Source organism: Benincasa hispida, chromosome 5 (genome assembly GCF_027475165.1).
Source record: "Benincasa hispida cultivar pf3 chromosome 5, pf3_genome.v1.1, whole genome shotgun sequence".
Taxonomy (NCBI): domain Eukaryota; kingdom Viridiplantae; phylum Streptophyta; class Magnoliopsida; order Cucurbitales; family Cucurbitaceae; genus Benincasa; species Benincasa hispida.
Genome location: NC_143482.1, coordinates 3,399,920 through 3,418,932, shown reverse-complemented (window position 1 = coordinate 3,418,932; position 19,013 = coordinate 3,399,920). Strand labels below are relative to the sequence as shown.

Below are 19,013 nucleotides of genomic sequence, written 5' to 3'. Positions count from 1 at the left end.
TAGATTTCACCATGAAATTGCTATGATGACTCAAGTATGATTTTATTATTACGACATTCCTAATGTTCATGAATTCCTTTTAGTTTTATGAGGAATGCTGGGTTATTTCAGATGCATAATATGTTTTATGTGAAGCATGTTTAAAAGTTTACAACGACACCATGTGTTGATAAAGCATAATGCTTTTTGACAATCTCTTCATGAATATGCTATTTTAAGGTATGTTTTCATTGAAACGTTTGATATTTTAAATGCTTCACCCTATTTTAGGATCTCTGGTATCAAAGGTATGGTAAGATACATAGAATCTTGTAAACTAATCTAAAGTTTCTGGTACTGAAGATATGGTAAAGTATACAAAATTGCTATCAGGAGATTTTCATAATCGAAGGTATGGTAAGGTATACAAAATCCCATACTCTAAAGCCTAATATAGGTCTTCAAGACCCATATCTACGTACATGTATGATTAGTATTATCGACATTGAGCGATTAAGCAAAAAGAAGCTCTCCCTCAACTAAGGCAATTAAGTACAAATGTTTTATGAAGCAAACCAATGATGAGTTATGTTTTTAGGTTTTATATGCCATGATCTTTTATGTAATCAGATTATGTTTTTATTAACCCTGATCAATGGAATCTTGAATTTTATTAGTAAATCATGTTTTACGTATTATGACATATTATGACAGTATGTTTTAAAAGCTAATCATTCACTTGGCATTTTAAGCTCATATTTTCCAATATTTTAACTCCACGGGTAGTGGTTAATTCCCCAAAATCTTGCTGATATGCCAGTATGCCACAAAGCTTAGAATCTCAAAGGGTCAAAAGAAGTTTAGGTGATCTATCATGTTTTGTGTAAACTTTAAGACTTCCATGTACATATTAGAGGAAAATGATAGAACCCTAGATGAAATCGTTGTAGTATAAACTCATGTAAAGTTGTTCTGGTTGTATATAAGTGGTGTGTGCATTAGTGTTTAAGCCAAGGTTGCATGTTTGGGTATGTTGGTGAATGTATGTACATTGATTGATTATCAGGTACAACAGGTGCAATGGAGACAAGTTTTAGGAGTAGAATGGGCAGTGGATGTCATACGAGGGTTGACGTCTATTGTCTTCACATCTCTTTACAGGTTAAGTAAGTGATTTGGGAGAGAGTGTGACAATAACCACCTACATCTGAGAGTAGTATGCCCAAGAAAAATAATCCACTAATATTAAAGAGTCAATCAATTACAACGTAGTACTTATTTATAATGTAATGACTATTACAGTGACTCGTATAGAGCCTAACTCACCAATCACCTAGGTTCCCCTAGATCCGAGACTCCCTCTCTGAAGAACTTAGGCTCCCCCTAAATATGTTAATATTAGCAACAAACACTTCAACTATCCTCAATGTTTGGGACTCCCTCTCTATTGGTGTTATCTTTCCTTCATTCAGTAAACAACCTTCACTAATCTGACTTAGGTACACCTTAAGTTAGAGAACTCCTTCTCGCATAGTGAAGTCTTAGGTTCCCCTTAAGATCGAGAATCTCTTCTCAATAATAAAGCCTTAAGCTCCACCCAAGATTGTGAATTGCTTCTTGCATGGAAATTGGCAACCCTAACAAAGCCCAATACTTGCAAGTAAATAGGCATTCCAGAAAAGGATAAAAACATCCTCGGATGAATTATGCAGACCATAAGAAAGGAAATAATCCATATAAAATAATTATGCAGAATTTTTCAAATAGGAAAACAAATAATTTGTAGAAAAGGCATCTTTTGTGACATCTTCCGCGACAATAACAAAACTCTTAACAAAAATTTGTATATCGTTTATATTATATTATATTTTATATATATATATATAGTGAAAGTCTCCTCCTACTTTGGTAGTTTTTGTTTGGCAAAAGAAAACAAAAAGAAAAAAAGGAATTATGACGTAGTCAAACGAGTCTCTAAATTGTCGTTTCATTCAACAGCGCGTGGACCAGACCCATCCATTGGCCACCTTTATGCAAAAATAAAAAACAAACAAATAAAATAAAATAAAAAGCAGTGGCTTAGTAGTAGCAGTAATAGTAGAGTGTTGTTTGTTGCCATGTATTAAAGTTTCCTCACCTAGCTCCTTCCTTCCTCCTCTCAAGATCTCCTTCTCCATTTTCCTCCATTGTTTTCTCTCCCTAAATTCCTCCTTCACTCTTCTTTCTCCTTGTATTCTGCACCTTTTCTTTATCCTTTCTTCTAGATCTTCCACCGCATTTCATGGATCTGCAACTCTTCATACCTGCATTGCTTCCTCCTCTTTCGTTTTCTCTCTCCTAGGGTTTTTTTCCGGTCATTTTCAGCCATGTGGTGCCGGATTTTGACCTCTCATTGCGTTGAAGATGATTCTTGCCGGCGAGTGCTTAATCGTAACTCTTGTGGGTGTTTTCTTTGGCAGATTTTTGTTCAGCTGGTGGTTGAGGTTGTAGCTCGCTATGGCTACTGATGATGATCATAATGATGATGATGATTCTTTTCCATTGAAATTTCCTTTCTGGACACGAAAATGCCTTTCTCGATTATGCACCTTCTTTTGGTTCTTCATTCGTTCGATTTGCTTTTCTCTTGCTCAGGTAACTTTTCTACTTCAGAAAAAAGTACGTTGTTTCTGTTGCTTGCTTTACTTCTTTTCGCCTTTTGTATTTCTGTGTAAAAAGAGTCATTCCTTCAGAAAGTGTTTTAGTTAGCAGTTAATTTACTCTACTGTATGTTAAGCTGTAGTAAGAGCGACACTCGATTTGCTTCTGATTTTTTTTTTTTTTTTTTTTTTTTAATTTATATATTTTGCTGAATACAACATTCGAATCTCTTATTGATGAGCTGTATTAGTATTGTTATTAACTGAATTGTCTTGGGTATTGTAATGTAGAACTTCTGAGAGTTACTTATTGTCTCTGGTTTCAGGACAATCTTCAGTTTCGCCACACATATACTTATCTCCTTCCTTACAGCCAAACTTGCAAACAATGACCACAGAAATGTCAACAGAGCATGGTATAGTGATTTCCATTTAGTATCAACGTGTCTCGTTTGATTAATATCTATACATATTCCAAGTTCAGTATTATAAACACACGATAAGTGCCCAAAATGTGTTTGAATGTAAAGTCATTGCTCTTACAGAAATTGATAATGCACAACTTGTAGCTTCTGTTTGAACTAATTACATACCCATCAGTTGTCCAAACTCCCAAAGTTGGAAAATTTTACGCCGTCTATTAACTTTTGACCATGATGTGTCTTTAATCAAAGGAACTTCTTTTGCAAACTACAAAGTGAAGCTACATCTTCCACGTCAATGATTAGAATGGAATAAGTTTGGTTGTTATGTGGAGGCATCAATCTTACTAACTCTGCCAATAAACCTAAATTCATCTCTTTTCAGCTTCAGTTTCCTGCATCTGAAGTTGGTTTTCAACAATTTGAAGAGGAGCATATTAAACGAAAAGATGATTTTATCTCGTTGGATATTCAGTCTAGGCTAGTATCTGGAGCACAGAATATATGAAATAGATTCCAAAATATTAGAACAAATATTAGAACTATGATTCATACTTATCAGACCTCGTGGCCGGACTCCGAAATTTTTTTTATTCTTTCATCGGTATCTGTCTGACCTCTTTCCTTTTTTGATTACCTTCCTCGGAGGCCTTTTGCCGGCTAATGTCTTCCAAGGAGTATCAGGGGGTGGAACGACAAATGAACCTTTTTGAGGCTCGGGCCGAAGAGCGTGAGGGAATGCTAGACGTTTGGTAATTTGGCCTCCGGCCAGAATAAAAGACCCCATTGAAGCGGCTAATCCCATGCATATGCCCTAAAACTAAGTTCTTATCGTTTTTCCCGGTAAAATGCGAGACCCTTTCGATCCTTCACTCTTGCGGTTTCCTCCTTTTTCCCAATAAGTCGACGGCGTTACACCATTGGGATACTTCGAATAAACTAGAGTACATATAGGATACACCGGTGCTAAAACCTTTTCTCAAGATATCTTCCAAACTACACTCGAAAGTGCTTCGAAAGGTGTCAGCAGGTGCGCGGAGCCGGAGCCCGCCATGTTTGCCTGTTGGGCCAAACCTTTTCTTTTGTATCTGTTTCAATCGATATTATTACATTCCAATTCCTTCCTGATACCTCTCAAGGAAAATTCCGAATTGGATCTAGCTCCAAATACGTGCATTGGAGCTCTTCGCTCGATGTCCCGGGTCGCTAACTCTCCATGATATTGAAAATCAAATTTTTGAGATTGACAATGATCCTTCTTTTGTAAGTGAACTAGAAAATTCTTTTTATAGTTTTTGGAACTCTACTTATCAAAATAATGTATCTAAGAGTGCCGATTCCCACTATGATCGTCTCGCATACTGCTAAGGAAGAAATTAGAAAAATAACAAACCCTATAGGTAGACACCACAAATTCCACCCCCAAAAACCATATTTTGATTGAGCCTAAACTATATTAACGGTACTCGAACTGTTAGATAATCATAATCGGTAATAACATCACTGTTCTTATCGCTATTACAGAACCGTACATGAGATTTTCACCTCATACGACTCCTTGAGGGCTTTAAATAAATCCAAGGAGCGTATCGGGATTATTTATCTTGATATGTCTTTTTTGTAGAATACTATAGGATAAAAATCTATCGTGTGTCCCCGAATTAACTCAGTAGAATTTTGTCTGCTCTCTTTGAAACAAGGGACGCTTCTGGTTCTGTCGGTGCTTGAAACAATTTAGTCTTCTCCATATTACTATATCTCTAGAGTCAATAATTCTAAATGAGGAAAATGCAGCTGCACATTGGAAACATCTTTTGTATTCCCTCTAAATTGGACTCATTTTTGTATTTCTTTGGATAATTTCATTCATCAATGAAAACATTACTTATCCAATAAAAAAAATACAGTTGGTAGTAATAACATTTCGTTCAGACTTTGAATTCTAATCATAAAAATCATTATTTGACTTTGACTTCGGAATAAGGACCAGGAAATTATAAATAATGACCTGGGAATGGAGAATTTAAATAAGGCAGTGATCTTGCTTTTCCTAATCATCTGGTCGTTTTTTAATGTTTAATTTAATTTCTGCTTGGTTGGGATTGTTCTCAAATTCAAATTAATTATTTTTAGCTTTCTGGGAATACCGAACACAGTTGGTGGAAAAAATGAAAAGTGAAGTAGTTAATTTTTATGATGTTCATGCCTTTTTCATCTCCTAATTGTTCAACGATTCATGTTTATCTCTTTTTCTATGGCATGCACATGTCTCCATAATTGCAGCAAGGTTGGACTCGATAAGTTTTTCATTTGTGCCGTCAAAGTTACGTGGTAACTGGATATTTAAGTCTTCTTTGGGACCATCTACTGCTCCTGCACCCTCTCCAGGTTATGAAGGCAATTTAATAGATTCTCCATTGTCCTTTGTTTTGCCATTACTTACTGGCACTACGCTTTTGTAGGTCCTAGGAGTGCACCCTTGCCTATCCGACGTCATCGACGGCGTCGTGTACGGCCTCATATGGTTGCTCCTACCCCATCAAAAGACCAAGGTATAGTCGGGGATTGAATTATTTAGCGGTCAATTATATGTCAAAATCGAAAACCTGTATAACCTCACAGATTATGATTACCAAATGATGGCTCTTTGTTTCTACACTTCTGCTCCTCATTTCTTGTAATTGCTTCTAGGCTGCTAAAGTGCTTGCTCCTTTTGATTGATCAATATCTCCGTCCATCTTATTTCTAGCTAAAAAAACAGGTTTATAGAGCCATTCCCATCTGTTAAGCATTTGCTTTAACATGATTTATTTCAGAGCTGGAATTCTGTCGCTGTGAAACCATTGTTTTAATTCAATATCTACATTTGAATAGCTTTGTAACATTTGACGTCATGATTAGTACGTGGTGCCTTTGATTTTGTTAAGTGATGGTGATCCATAAAGAAGGTTATCAAAGGACCTTTGCAAATTTTCATCTATCGTTGTCTAGACCAATGGTTAGCCTTGAAGTTGTAAATTGTTTTTCACGAAATTCTTTGTACTAAATATTTTTTACCCATGGACTTGGAAGGTTGTGATCAAATATGCATGGAGCCCCTTACTGCAGCTCCCTTTGGTTCACCTTGTGGTTGTGTGTTTCCCATGAAAGTCAGACTTCTTCTGGATATAGCTCCATATGCTGTTTTTCCTGTGATGAACGAGCTTGAAAGTGAGATTGCAGTGGGGACTTACTTGGAGCAGAGCCAAGTGAAAATCATGGGTGCAAGTGCAGACAGTCAAAATCAAGGAAGAACTATGGTGGACATAAATTTAGTACCACTAGGAGAGAAGTTTGATAATACAACTGCAGTACTGACTTACAGAAGGTTTTGGGATAAAAAAGTGCATTTGAATATGACGCTTTTTGGTGATTATCAAGTTGTCTACATCAGCTATCCAGGTAATAACTTCAACATTTTTTTTTTCTCTGCTTTTGTTAACCTCTCCCCCTATCAGTAAATACTGAGAATAATGAGCCATGATCAGGGATTCCTTCTTCACCGCCATATGGAGGGTACATGGGAAGTGCTCCTAGTGGAAGTGCGGGTGACCTTCCCATTACTGCAAATTTTGTTAATAAGAGCCAGAAGATGAATGTCAAAACAATTGCCATCATAGCACTTTCAGCATTTGTTGTGTTATTAGTGTTCATTGGAGCTCTTTCCATCTTTTTTAAATGGAGAAAAGTTGGCAGGCCGTCTAGTGCTGTTGGCCCTGTCTTCACGTCATCAATTAACAAAAGATCTGGTGAGTTTGTAGACCCTGATCTGTTTGTTATCACAAGGATCTTTTCACAAGTATTATTTGATTATGAACTGTCCATTCAGTGAGCCATATTGCAAGTCCTGTTTATTTTACTTGTAATGCTGCTTGAGACGATTTCATTTTGAATTAATGCAGGTCTAGGATCAGCATTATCAAGTAGCATTGCAAGCTCCACCTCTGTTTCCCTAATTTCCACAATGCCAACCAGTCTTCAATCTGTTAAAACATTTTCACTTTCTGAACTTGAGAAAGCAACAGACAAGTTTAGTTCAAAAAGGATTTTAGGTGAAGGGGGATTTGGCCGTGTTTACTGTGGTATTTTGGAAGATGGAAATGAAGTTGCAGTTAAGTTGCTTACACGGGATAATCAGAATAGAGACCGTGAATTTATTGCAGAAGTTGAAATGTTGAGTAGACTTCATCATCGGAATCTCGTGAAACTGATTGGGATATGCATTGAAGGGCGAACTCGCTGCTTAGTTTATGAGCTTGTCCATAATGGCAGTGTTGAGTCTCACTTGCATGGTATGTTTCCCATATCACCTATAATTTATCATTTTAGGTGTTTGTTATGCATTCTTATATGTACTGTTGTTGGACGTCTCCATTTTCTATACATGATTTGTTTGGTCAACTTTAGTAAAACTTTTCTCATTCATTCAATCTTAGAACAGAAATGCCTCATTCACCTTTTTCCTTGATCATCAATGCGATGAAATTTGATCTCGTGGATAACATCAAATTAAAGATTCATCTGCTTTTTGTGCCTAGGGACTTTCTCTGTCAGTCTGTCTATCGTCTGTTAGTTATATATTGGCTATCGGGACATTTTAATTTGTTCTGTTTAAAAAAGTCGGTCAACCTTTTCTTATTTGAAGTTCTGTATCAAAAAGTATTGATAGATGAAGGATTTCTCAAAGCCAGAAGGGTGAAGAAAAGGGTTGATTTGTTCATATGAAACTTCAGAAATTTCTTAACCAACCAACATCAAATGATATAACTAGGCATCCCTATGCCAGGAGTGACAGGATCAAACAAAAGACCCCCGATCTAAGTTGATAGCAAAAGTAGATTAGCTACAAAGAGATTTGTGTAAGATACTCTGATTTGGAGCCTTTAATGTTTACATGACTGTGAGAGTAATAAATTCGTATTCTTGAATACTCTCGTAGGGTATGATGCCAAAAAATCCTAGCTTTCCTTTGGTAGTAATAGAAACAAAAATTCCTGTATCTTTTTGGAGATATACGCTGAATTAACCATTCTTAGCATCAAGTAAATAACATTTGGTTTTCGATGTCTCTTTCACCTGTATTTTTTTTTAAAAAAGTAAGAGCTCTTTAGGTTTCTCTCTTTAGATATGTGTACATTACCATTTATTTAGTTCCAAAAGTTTTTTCCATCTTGTTCTTAACTGTTGACCTAGTAGTAAATAGAGGGCATAACTTTGATAAAGGGCTAAGAGGTCATGGGTTCAATCTATGGTGGCCACCAACATAGGATTTAATATCTTATAAGTTTTTTTTGACACTCAAATGTTGTAGGGTCAAGTGGGTTGTCATGTGAGATTAGTCGATATGAGCTTTGGCTAGTTCGAACACTCACAAGAAAAAGAAACTGATTATATTGTAGTTCTCTATACCTTTATTGCTTGATGGAAGTTCAACTATCCATTTTTTATGTCATCTAATTGCACTTGGTTTTATATTAAAAAGGCCCTTCATCTGTATTGTGTAGGCATTGACAAGAGAAAAGGACCCCTTGACTGGGACGCACGATTAAAGATTGCTCTTGGAGCAGCAAGAGGTTTGGCATATCTTCATGAAGATTCTAATCCCCGTGTAATTCACCGCGATTTCAAGGCAAGTAATGTTCTCTTGGAAGTTGACTTCACCCCCAAGGTTTCGGATTTTGGATTGGCCAGGGAAGCAACTGAAGGCAGTGAACATATCTCAACACGCGTGATGGGAACTTTCGGGTAATTCTGGTGTTGAGCATATCTATATTTCTTAGGAAAATACTGCTGCACCGTGCACTCCTTGCTGCACCCAGTTAAAAATTTACACCTGTCATTTTTTAAATTAAAAAAAGTGATTACAAACTATTTTTTTGTGTATATATAGGAAAGGGGAGTATGTTGCTCTATTTCTTATTGCATCGATTTACGAATCTGTAGTAGTATTTAGTCCGTGGATCATGGATTCAAGAAACTAGTTTCAGAACCGAATTATTAGCAGGATAAACTTTTTTTCTGTGATATTGTTGATTAACTCACTTCAGAAAATAAGGGACATGAATCTCAAGTCTGTCTCTACTTTACATAATATTGGTGGATCTCCTTGACCAAGTTGATAAATTTGCAGGTATGTAGCCCCTGAATATGCAATGACCGGGCACCTGCTTGTCAAAAGCGATGTTTACAGTTATGGAGTTGTGCTACTTGAACTTCTTTCAGGAAGAAAACCGGTGGACATGTCCCAACCACATGGTGAGGAAAACCTCGTGACATGGGCGCGGCCTCTATTGACCAGTAGAGAAGGTTTGGAGCAACTAGTAGATCCTTCTCTAGCTGGTACTTATGACTTCGATGACATGGCCAAGGTGGCTGCCATTGCTTCAATGTGCGTTCATCCAGAGGTGACTCAGAGGCCATTTATGGGAGAAGTTGTGCAGGCTCTTAAGCTGATATATAACGACACAGACGAGACATGTGCAGATTACTGCAGTCAAAAGGAGTCCTCTGCTCGGGACTCGGATTTCAAAGGCGACCTTGTCCCATCCGACAGCAGTTGGTGGAATGCCGGTGGCCTTACACCTCGACTGACATATGGTCAAGCCTCTTCCTTCATCACCATGGAATACAGCTCTGGCCCTCTTGAAGAGATGGAAAACCGTCCGTTTTCAACTTCAAGTTTAGTAGGCGACGAGATATCTTTGCCTATTCGGCATGGAAACAGGTCAGGTCCATTGCGAACCGCTCGAAGCAAACCTGCGTTTTATAGATTTTCAGGAAGTAGGAGCGAGCACGGAGGATTTCTTTCAAGGCCTTCTTGGAACAGCAACAGGTTTTGGGTTTGAGTTTCTTTTTAAATCTTGTGGATGCCTTTGTGCGACTCTTTAAAAATGTATAGTTTTAACTCTCTGGTTCATAAAGGTGGCTTTCAGGTTTGGAAGTTAAAAGTTGTCTTTATATGTGTGAGAGAGAAGGAAAAAGAAAAAAAGAGAGAGCGCAAAGTATTGGGTTCTAATTTTGGAATTGTTGATTCATTACCATACGAGGTTAGAAATGTAATTTGAATACTCTCGTGTAGTTGTATCATATCTTCTTTTGACAATTTTTGCATACTTAAAAGACTCTGTCTTGGTTGCACTGATCATTATTTTCTTTTTCTTTTTATATGTTTCCATAGTTTATATATATAAATATATATATATATATATATATATATATATATCTAAATTGAAGCTTCGAAGTTTAATGTTTATTGTAAAAGTGTTCTAGATTTTTTTAAAACGTAATGTAATCTAAAATAGGGTAGACCAAAAATTAATGAAGGGTGGACATGACACTCGATTAGATCATACAACTATTTACATGACGTGGATTTGAATTGGAGACACGTTTAATTTATTTTAAAAGTATTTAAATGTTGTTTTTAAAAAACATTGAATTAGAAGATAATTACTTAAACAACTGTTTATTTGAATTTAAGTATTAATATTCTTTAGTATAAAATTTTGAATTATGTAAATAAAAATCAAAATTTAAACAAGTAAATGAAAATGAAAAATATCATTTTAATTTCCACGACACGTTGAATTTCTATCTGACATATCTAAAATTTTCACATCTCAATAGATTGGACATCGAAATTTCTATTATTTCATAAAAAAAATTTAATAAAAAGAATTATTATTAATGCGAACATAAATTAAATGACAAATTTCATGATTTAAAGTGCCTAACTTTTCTATAAATTATTTTAGACATCCTTTTCTGAACTTTTATTTATTTATTTATTTTTAAATTTTCAAAATTTTCTCGAAAATATAAACGGTTATAATTTTAAATATTGTGGATAATATAGATTTTAAATTTATTCGGAAAAAAAAAGAAAAAAAAGTGAAGCCAAAGTGAAAACAAAACAGAAGAGACGGGTGGCGAAGAGGGGGAGGCAATCACCTCGGCGCCGGTTCTTCTGCACCCATAAACAAGATGACGCCATTGCAGGCTTTCATTTCAAGCAAAACGCTTCTTCATTCTTCTCCAACCTTTCTTCGGTTCTCCAAATCAACCAGGTTTGCATTCCCTCTCCTGCAATCCCTTACTTCCACTCACATTTTCCCGATCAAATCCAAACTAATTCTTTACAATTTCAGCTGTTTCTTTCTGCATATTCTGATTTCAGGCCGAAAATGTCCTCCTCAACCTCCTCCTCCGTTCCGATTTCACTTCCTGAAAATCGTGTGGTTGTGAGTTTCTTTCTCTATTTCCTTGCAATGCTCGACTGCTCTGGCTCTGTTATTGACATAAATCATTCCATATGTGTACTTTTTGAATCATTGAAAGTTATTGAATGGTTAGGTGTGTTTTTGCAGCTTGGTGTTGGTGCTACTTCTGTTGATTTTTTGGCTGCAGTGGCTTCTTATCCAAATCCTGACGACAAAATTAGAACCACAAGCTTAAAGGTGTGCTTTCTTCTTGTTAGCGATACGATCGAGACATCAGTTTCTTTTTTTGTGGTTGCCTAGCTATGTATTAAGCATTTGTTGAACTTGTGCTGTGTATGAATGATATGTAGACTTTGCTCATGATGAAAAGATTCAGCGTTGACTGAATCGATTCGGATGAGGATTTATTAAACGGTCATTTTTTTTTTCACTTTTCTTTTTTATGTCAAGTTTTCGACATTGCTGACAATTGGAATATTTTCAGTTCAACTCTTGTTAATTTTTGCCATGTGAAATTCCTCAAGTTCTGATAGACGTCAAGTTTCTTTTGCGCTTTTAAGACCCCTCTTTACTGAAATATTGTTTTGAACTACTCAGCATACCTTTTGTTAATTCATTTACTCCCACCATATGATATCTGGACCAACAGAGCATTAGGAAGTGAATGTGTTTGGAGTAGAACTTAGAATATAACAGTTGAGATTTGTCCATCATCTATATGGCTTAATTAGAGATCCGCTCATTGATCTGTTTAAAGTCCAGATTAAAGGAAATGGGGATGGGGAGAAAAGAAACATTAACATTGCTGCAGCACAACATAGAGTCATGAATTTGAGAAGGAAGTGCAATGGTGCTACACTAAAGTGACATGGTGCAATAGCATGACAAAATCCATTTCATTCTTTATTTGTAAGAAAAGGGAGTGATGGCTAGGCTTTTGAGGGTGTTTTAGAGTTTAAATTTTTACGAGAAAAATAGAGAGGAACATTTGTGAGATTGCCCCACTTGTAATCTTCATCGATTTCTGTAGAATCTGTAGTTGGAGAAGGCTGAAAATAGCCCAAAGTTTGGGGTGAAATAGTATGAACTCAAGAGTGTTATTTCTTTATTCCTATCTTGTCTCCTTTAAATTGCTTACTTTATTTGTGTACTGCTTTATCCTATGGAATGGAAATTTTAAGTAAGATTTGAAAATGTCTCTAAATTCCCAACAATAATATTGTGAGTTGTCTTGGCTTCAAGTTCAATTGTATTGAATACTATACATTATTATCTGTATGAATTTAGCTAATTTAATGAAATGTGTTCTTACAACAAGAAGACTGTAGTTTCTATTTATTGTAACCATTTGGAAAACCTGTAGCTGATGACTTCTTCTTAGGTGCAAGGTGGAGGAAATGTAGGGAATGCTTTAACTTCCGCAGCTCGGTTGGGTTTAACACCAAGGATAATTTCCAAGGTTGCTCTTTATCCATGGAATCTTTCCTTTCCAGCCCGACTTTTAAGTATTAAATGGAACTGGTCTATATATTGCTGTTTTTGTCTCCTTTGAATAAAGTTTGTAACATTTTCATCCATGATAAAATTGTAGGTTGCAGATGATAGTCAAGGAAGGAGCATAATTGAGGAGCTAGAAGCTGATGGGATAGATACATCTTTTCTTGTAGTAAGCTCTTCATAATACACAATTTCAAGTATTTATGACTTACATCATCATAATTGACTTCTGCATTATCTTGACAATACTGCCCTTGTTTTTGTATTTTGTACTTGCTGTACGCTTTTTAATTTTTTTTCTTTTCATTTTTTAAAAAAAATTCTTCTTCTTCTTATTATTATTATAACGAGAAACAAGACCTTCATTTAAGAAATGAAATGAGATGGATGTTCAAAAGATATGAACTTTAGAAGGGAGTGAATAAAGACAAAAATAAAACAAAATAACTACACGGGGAAAATAAAGGCATCCCAATTCAAATTAATATTTAACAAAGAAAAAATAGAAAAAGACTTGGAGGGAGAGTACCGGGGGTAGACTTTCAATTTTGCAAACTCAGAACGATCAAGCCAAGGAAGGTATTTGCTCTCGAGAATCTCTTAGATTCCTTTCCATCCATAATTATGAAAGGAGAGCTTTAATCACATTGATCCATAATTAGTGAGGCTCCAAAGTCATTTGAAGTCCGAGGAGAAGCTGAAGAATATTTTCCTTTAAATAAGAAGAGAATAGTATTAACAATTTTGACAGCAGTTTGTGTCAACAATTTTGCAAATAAGCGCAGCCAAAGAGAATATGATAGAGGTAATCCCACTACCATGGCAAAGGGGACAAACTGAGGGCATCAAAATTGGGAAAAGTCATGTTTGTTATTATTATTTTTTTGCTGATGCTAGTGTAATGGTGATGGATGTTCATCTACAGACTATAAAGTCTAATGCTAATGGTTATCTTTTGGAATACAAGGGCCATGCTTAATGCATTATTTGGTGTTTGTGAGTTATCAAGAAACAAGCAAAACACATTCTGTGGTCTTGAATTCTAATTCCAATGTATGTTTTTACGGAGAAGTGAAGCAAGAATGTAGTGAGAATTTGAGGGTCTGAGGGTGAACGGAAACATTAAAGGACGTAAAGTTAAATTTTGTGTGCTGAAACCTGCGTTAAGTGCATTTACTAGTTCAAGTAAAATTTAGTTACTTCTTACTATTCAATTGCTTAATGATCTTCGTTGATATGTTGAGGTTTGACATTCTGAATGACTTCAGAACTTTCCACTTTGCAAATTTCTCTTAGTATGTACTTTTAATTAACAGTTGTGGACATTATAAAGCTGGTTACCTACTACTTATAAAATATTTAATTATCGTTTAGTTCTTTTTTTTAGTGAAATTTATATCTTGCATCTATTTTTCTCTTAAAGTTGGAAGCTCAAATTTCCATACTCACATTTGTTATGTTAAAACATAAAATGTAGAATTTTCTGTTCAATATAGATGTGTTGCTATTAATATTTCATCTTTTCCTACTATTTTCTATCTGTAAGAATACCTGCTCTCTCTTCGTGATGGGATCTTTAGTGATTTCCTATGAGTTTCATATTTGTGAATTTATGTGTTTTCTCAGGTTTCTGAAGGGGGTACTTCACCATTTACCTATATTATTGTGGATAATAAAACGTAAGCATTTGCATTTTCATGCTTCTCTACTCTGTAATTGGGCGTGAGGGTTGTCTTGTTTTTGGCTTGTTTTAGTATTGCCCTTGTATATCCTTTCACCTATGTCAATGAAGTTTGGTTTCTTAATTCTTATTAAAAGAAAAAAAGGCATGAGTGTCTTTTCGTGGATGTTTGCTTGTTGTGAGGCATGAGCCTTTTAAATCATGTGTCGAGTTTGAAATGATGTTGTGGATTGTAAAGAACGTATACGTTCTATTATACAGTCTTGTTATAGTCTCAATCTCACATTTTAGTATTGACTATTGAGGAATTTTTTGTATCTTGATCTTTCAGGGGAAGTCTTCTGACGTTTATAATTTCTGAGACAGAATGCACAAAATAAAATTATAAGGAATGTACATACACACAATCATCTCACAATTCATTTACCTTGGCAAACTTTTTTAGGCACACTCGTACATGCATCCACACCCCAGGATCTCCTCCTATGGTGCCAGATGACCTCTCGCGATCAAGCTTGCTGTCTGCATTAGATGGGGCTAGATTTGTATATTTTGACGTAAGATTGCATGAAACTGCTTTGCTTGTTGCACAAGAGGTAAAAATATCAAAAGTTGCTTTGATGCTTCAAATTCTGCGCTCATGTCTTGAGCTTACTCTTTTATGTTGATTTTTAAGAGCCAGACTTCTGTGTTCCCTTTCCAGATTAAAAATTCAAAAGAAATTCAACACTTTTCTTCTTTCAGCTTTTGGCTTTTTCTTAGTCACTTTCCAAACATCAATGAACTGGTTGTTTGTTCTTAACCATCTCCTTTTTTTCCATGTTGTAAGGGATATTAATTTTACTTTTACTGCACAGGCAGCTCGGCAGAATATACCTATGTTGATCGATGCAGAAAGGAAAAGGGAAGGTCTGGATGATCTCCTGTTATTTGTCAGTTATGTTGTCTGCTCAACGAGATTTCCACAGGCAAGTGTTCTTTCTTCATTCCTTGCTTTCTAAATTCTCCTACACGTTAAAATTTTCCTGTTGGGAAATTGAACTTCATCCGTACTTATTACTCTGAATATCTTTAAAACTTTTAAATTTTTTATATTGGATCTTAAGTTTCTATTTTGATCCCTTTGTCTTTATTAATCATCATGCATACTTGTAGAGCTGCTTATGCCTCATGTAACTTGTGTGTTTGTTTGAGAGTTTTTGGTGCCACGTGTAAGCAAGATATGATTGGTTTTTTCATTGACTAGTTTATATAATTATTATAACCTTGTAGTATGTATGTTTGAATTTGTATTAAAATTATGTTTTTTTCTTGTTGGAACTCAAAGATATAGTTGTACAATCTATAGAACAGATTCGGTTCTTTTTTCATTCTTTCTATTCATCTTTATGTCTGAAGTTGTTTGTGGAATATTTTATGTATAGGGGCTCATGTTTTCTGTTGGTAAATTATAGAAACGTTATTTAATGGACAGGAATGGACAGAGGCACCATCAATTCCATCTGCACTTGTTTCCATGCTTCTGCGACTTCCGAAACTCAAATTCGTGATCGTCACCTTGGGTGAAAATGGATGCATAATGCTCGAAAGAAGTGCTGCTGGTGAGTTTTTATGATCAACTTTCTACTTTACCGTTGGCATTGTATGATGCTGTTCACCCTCTAAGGATGGATCTTGTTAGGTACAAAATTTTATGAATTTAATTTATATTTAAAATTTACAGGTATTTTCTCTGTTTCTGGCAGAAACATCTGATCAGATGGAAGAGTTTGAAGTAGACAGCTTACTTGAAGTGGTCCAGAGCAGAAGGGATGAGAATATTAATGTTCCAGCTTCTGTATCATCGGTAATTTATTTTTAATCATTATTTTGGCGTTTGCTCAACTCTATTGCAGTCCTTGATAAAACGATTGGCTGTTTATACCTTTTGTGCAGTGTACCATTAAAATGTTATGGTTTATAACGATCCTTGTGGATTAATGTCTGTTGATCATCAAGAAATTGTGATGTAAAGAAAGGGAATGGGAAGCACTTGCTAACGTTTGTAGGGTGGATTTTTGTTCCTAGGTCCTAGACTTTTAAGAGAAGATAATTTTGAAGGTCTGTCTGCCCTGCATTGTTTTGGATGTAGTATGTTGTTGGATCAAAAGCTGTGAGGCTTCCTACTGATGTTGTTACGTTGGTATTGAAGATGGAACCTGTTTGTAACAATTTTAAGAAAAATGAATAGTTGACAGATGTAATCATTTCATTTTCTCTGGTATAAAAAGGATGAATCATTTTGTACAAATTATCTGAGGGATATATGGAACTTTTTGTAAGAATCTACACTATTATAATATTGATTGAACAGTATGAAGCTTGGGTTGAGCATAGGAATTATCGGAGAGGATTGATAAATTTGGAGTTTGCAAGCTGTGTATATAAGTGCCAACTTAACGATCACATTAATATCTGTGGTTGAGTCATAGTTGTTATGAGTCCAAGAGATTATATCCTTTTACATTTGAGGATGTAATGATGTTCGGTTATATTTCGTCCTCATCTTTTTCAGCCAGTTGCCAAGTTGAGAGCCAAGGGGATAGGGACAGTTTGTGGCAGGCTGTTGCTCGGGACAGCTGAAAAAATATCGGAGTCTGAGATTGTTGATACAACTGGTGCTGGAGATGCATTCGTTGGAGCAGTTCTCTATGGTTCGTAATATGAACAATTTTGAACAATTTTATCTGATAACTTTGTTATCTTTGTATTTTCTAGCGGCTGCTTTGTTCTTTAGAGTTCAGCTTGCAATTTCATTTGTCCGCTTTTATGCAGAAAGTTTGCTAACTATTTCAGAATGAATCGCATGGCATACAATTGTTCATTCAAGAATTCTTTATATACATTTTTACTTGTCTTTATTTCTAGCTTAATTAACATCCTCCTCAATAGTCATGCAGTTTTTTTCTCTGTTTAATACGGGAGCTTTAGTATGAATTTATGCTTTTCATTTTAATTCCAGCCTTATGTGCCAACATGCCACCAGAGAAGTTATTGCCATTTTCCGCCCAAGTGGTAAGTTATTTGTTTAATGTATTTTTTATTTTTATTTTTTTAGTTAAAAAATATATGAAAGTAGGGGATTTGATTCTCTGCCTTGACCAGTTGAGCTATGTTCATCGTTAAATTTTATTTGCAGGCTGCTGGATGTTGTCGTGCTTTGGGTGCTCGAAGCGGTCTTCCATATCGTACGGATCCACGGCTGGCATCTTTCTTACATTAGATCATCATTAACTCAAATGAGAATCTATATTCTTACGCCACTCCATTGACATTACTTTTTGTGAAAATGTAATTCAGCCCAAAGCATGAAATGTTGATTTAATAGAAGCGTCATTGAGTTCGGTTCCATGCCTCCTTTTGAATTTCTTTCAACAGGTTTTACAGCCAAAAAAATTGGGGAAAACAAGTTCCAATGAGAGATTTGATGCTTTCTTCTAGTGAAACAGTTATTATGGGTACGCAGATTGTCTATTCTTGGTAAACTAATCTTTACGTCTATGCTTCGAAGTATAATGACTATATTTCCTTTACCTTTTGGATTGAAGAATTGATGCTGTTAATTATTATTATTATTATTATTATTTTTTTCATGAACAAAATTAGATAGTTGTGTAAATAAATACCATGTTTAACAGATTTTTGAAACTACATGGTACATGTTGCACCGTTCTTTGTAATTTCTTGGTAATTGACATTTTGTTTGTCATTCTTCTGGGATCGGGAATGAGAATCTGGAGATGTTATAAACGAAAAATAGGAGGGAGTTGCAAAGCTGAACAAAACTAGACAAACCTAAATTTCGTATTCTAGATTATACCTGGCAATTTTGGTCTACAATTTTCTATACAGATAGATAATATCTTTTGTATATAGTAATTCGTCTTATATTCTGTTTATCTTCTGTTCTGGAATAAAAAATTGCTATCAGATGGCTGATATTGGGGCTTGAAATGTACCTTTCTGTCTAAAGAAAGACAAATAACCATTTTTTTGCCCTTGTAGGCTATCTAGAAAAAAGAGTGTTTAGTTTGGTTCATTGGAAATACAGTGATGAGGATTCCCTCAAGCTCTAACTGGTCAATTGGTTAACACATATGCATTCGACCAAGAAGCAAATGTTGTTGAACTAAAAAATACATCGGTTTATACCCACGTGTTCTAACGAAAGCCTGCATAAGTTGGTGTGGTGTAGATTTACTGCTCGAACATATTTTAATAAGCAGCGGAGAATTATTTACTTAGCATAAACGATGGGTCCACGTTGTTTCCTTACTCTTTTATCCTTGAATTGTAGGAGAAAATCTTGCATGGGATTGTGGTTTCGAAGACATGGATACTCAACAAACCATGCAATAAGATTCTTCCATCCTTTCCAGGTACTACTAAACTTTGAATGATTACCTGCATTTTCATCAAATATGTCTGGGGATTGCCGAATCGGTTCAAATAAACCACTTTCATGTCGTCGTTTGAAGCCAATTTGGGTCCATGAATA

General features: G+C 35.4%; 2 protein-coding genes across 4 annotated transcripts; both read left to right on the top strand.

Annotated features, from left to right (window-relative positions):
- The first annotated feature begins 2,072 nt into the window (after nt 1-2,072).
- Nucleotides 2,073-10,223, top strand: ALE2 (Protein kinase superfamily protein). Of its 2 annotated transcripts, XM_039032287.2 has the most exons (9): nt 2,073-2,613; nt 2,945-3,034; nt 5,324-5,428; nt 5,503-5,592; nt 6,113-6,481; nt 6,568-6,828; nt 6,982-7,371; nt 8,584-8,824; nt 9,210-10,223. In XM_039032287.2, exons 1-9 carry the CDS (start codon nt 2,547-2,549, stop codon nt 9,922-9,924), a joined length of 2,328 nt encoding a protein of 775 aa, XP_038888215.1. In that variant the 5' UTR covers nt 2,073-2,546; the 3' UTR covers nt 9,925-10,223. The 2 variants fall into 2 exon arrangements, with proteins under 2 accessions (XP_038888215.1, XP_038888216.1); XM_039032288.2 differs by lacking the exon at nt 2,945-3,034 and having other exon boundaries at nt 2,135-2,613.
- Nucleotides 10,224-10,916: 693 nt separating this feature from the next.
- LOC120078724 (pfkB-like carbohydrate kinase family protein) lies at nt 10,917-18,062 on the top strand. 2 transcript variants are annotated; one of them, XM_039033029.2, is made up of 13 exons: nt 10,917-11,145; nt 11,256-11,319; nt 11,446-11,535; nt 12,680-12,757; nt 12,890-12,964; nt 14,422-14,474; nt 14,922-15,072; nt 15,334-15,444; nt 15,951-16,077; nt 16,222-16,322; nt 17,031-17,169; nt 17,478-17,530; nt 17,655-18,062. In XM_039033029.2, the coding sequence occupies exons 1-13, from the start codon at nt 11,063-11,065 to the stop codon at nt 17,736-17,738; spliced, it is 1,209 nt and encodes a 402-aa protein (XP_038888957.2). In that variant the 5' UTR covers nt 10,917-11,062; the 3' UTR covers nt 17,739-18,062. The 2 variants fall into 2 exon arrangements, with proteins under 2 accessions (XP_038888957.2, XP_038888958.2); XM_039033030.2 differs by having other exon boundaries at nt 10,952-11,145; nt 11,227-11,319.
- Nucleotides 18,063-19,013: the final 951 nt, after the last annotated feature.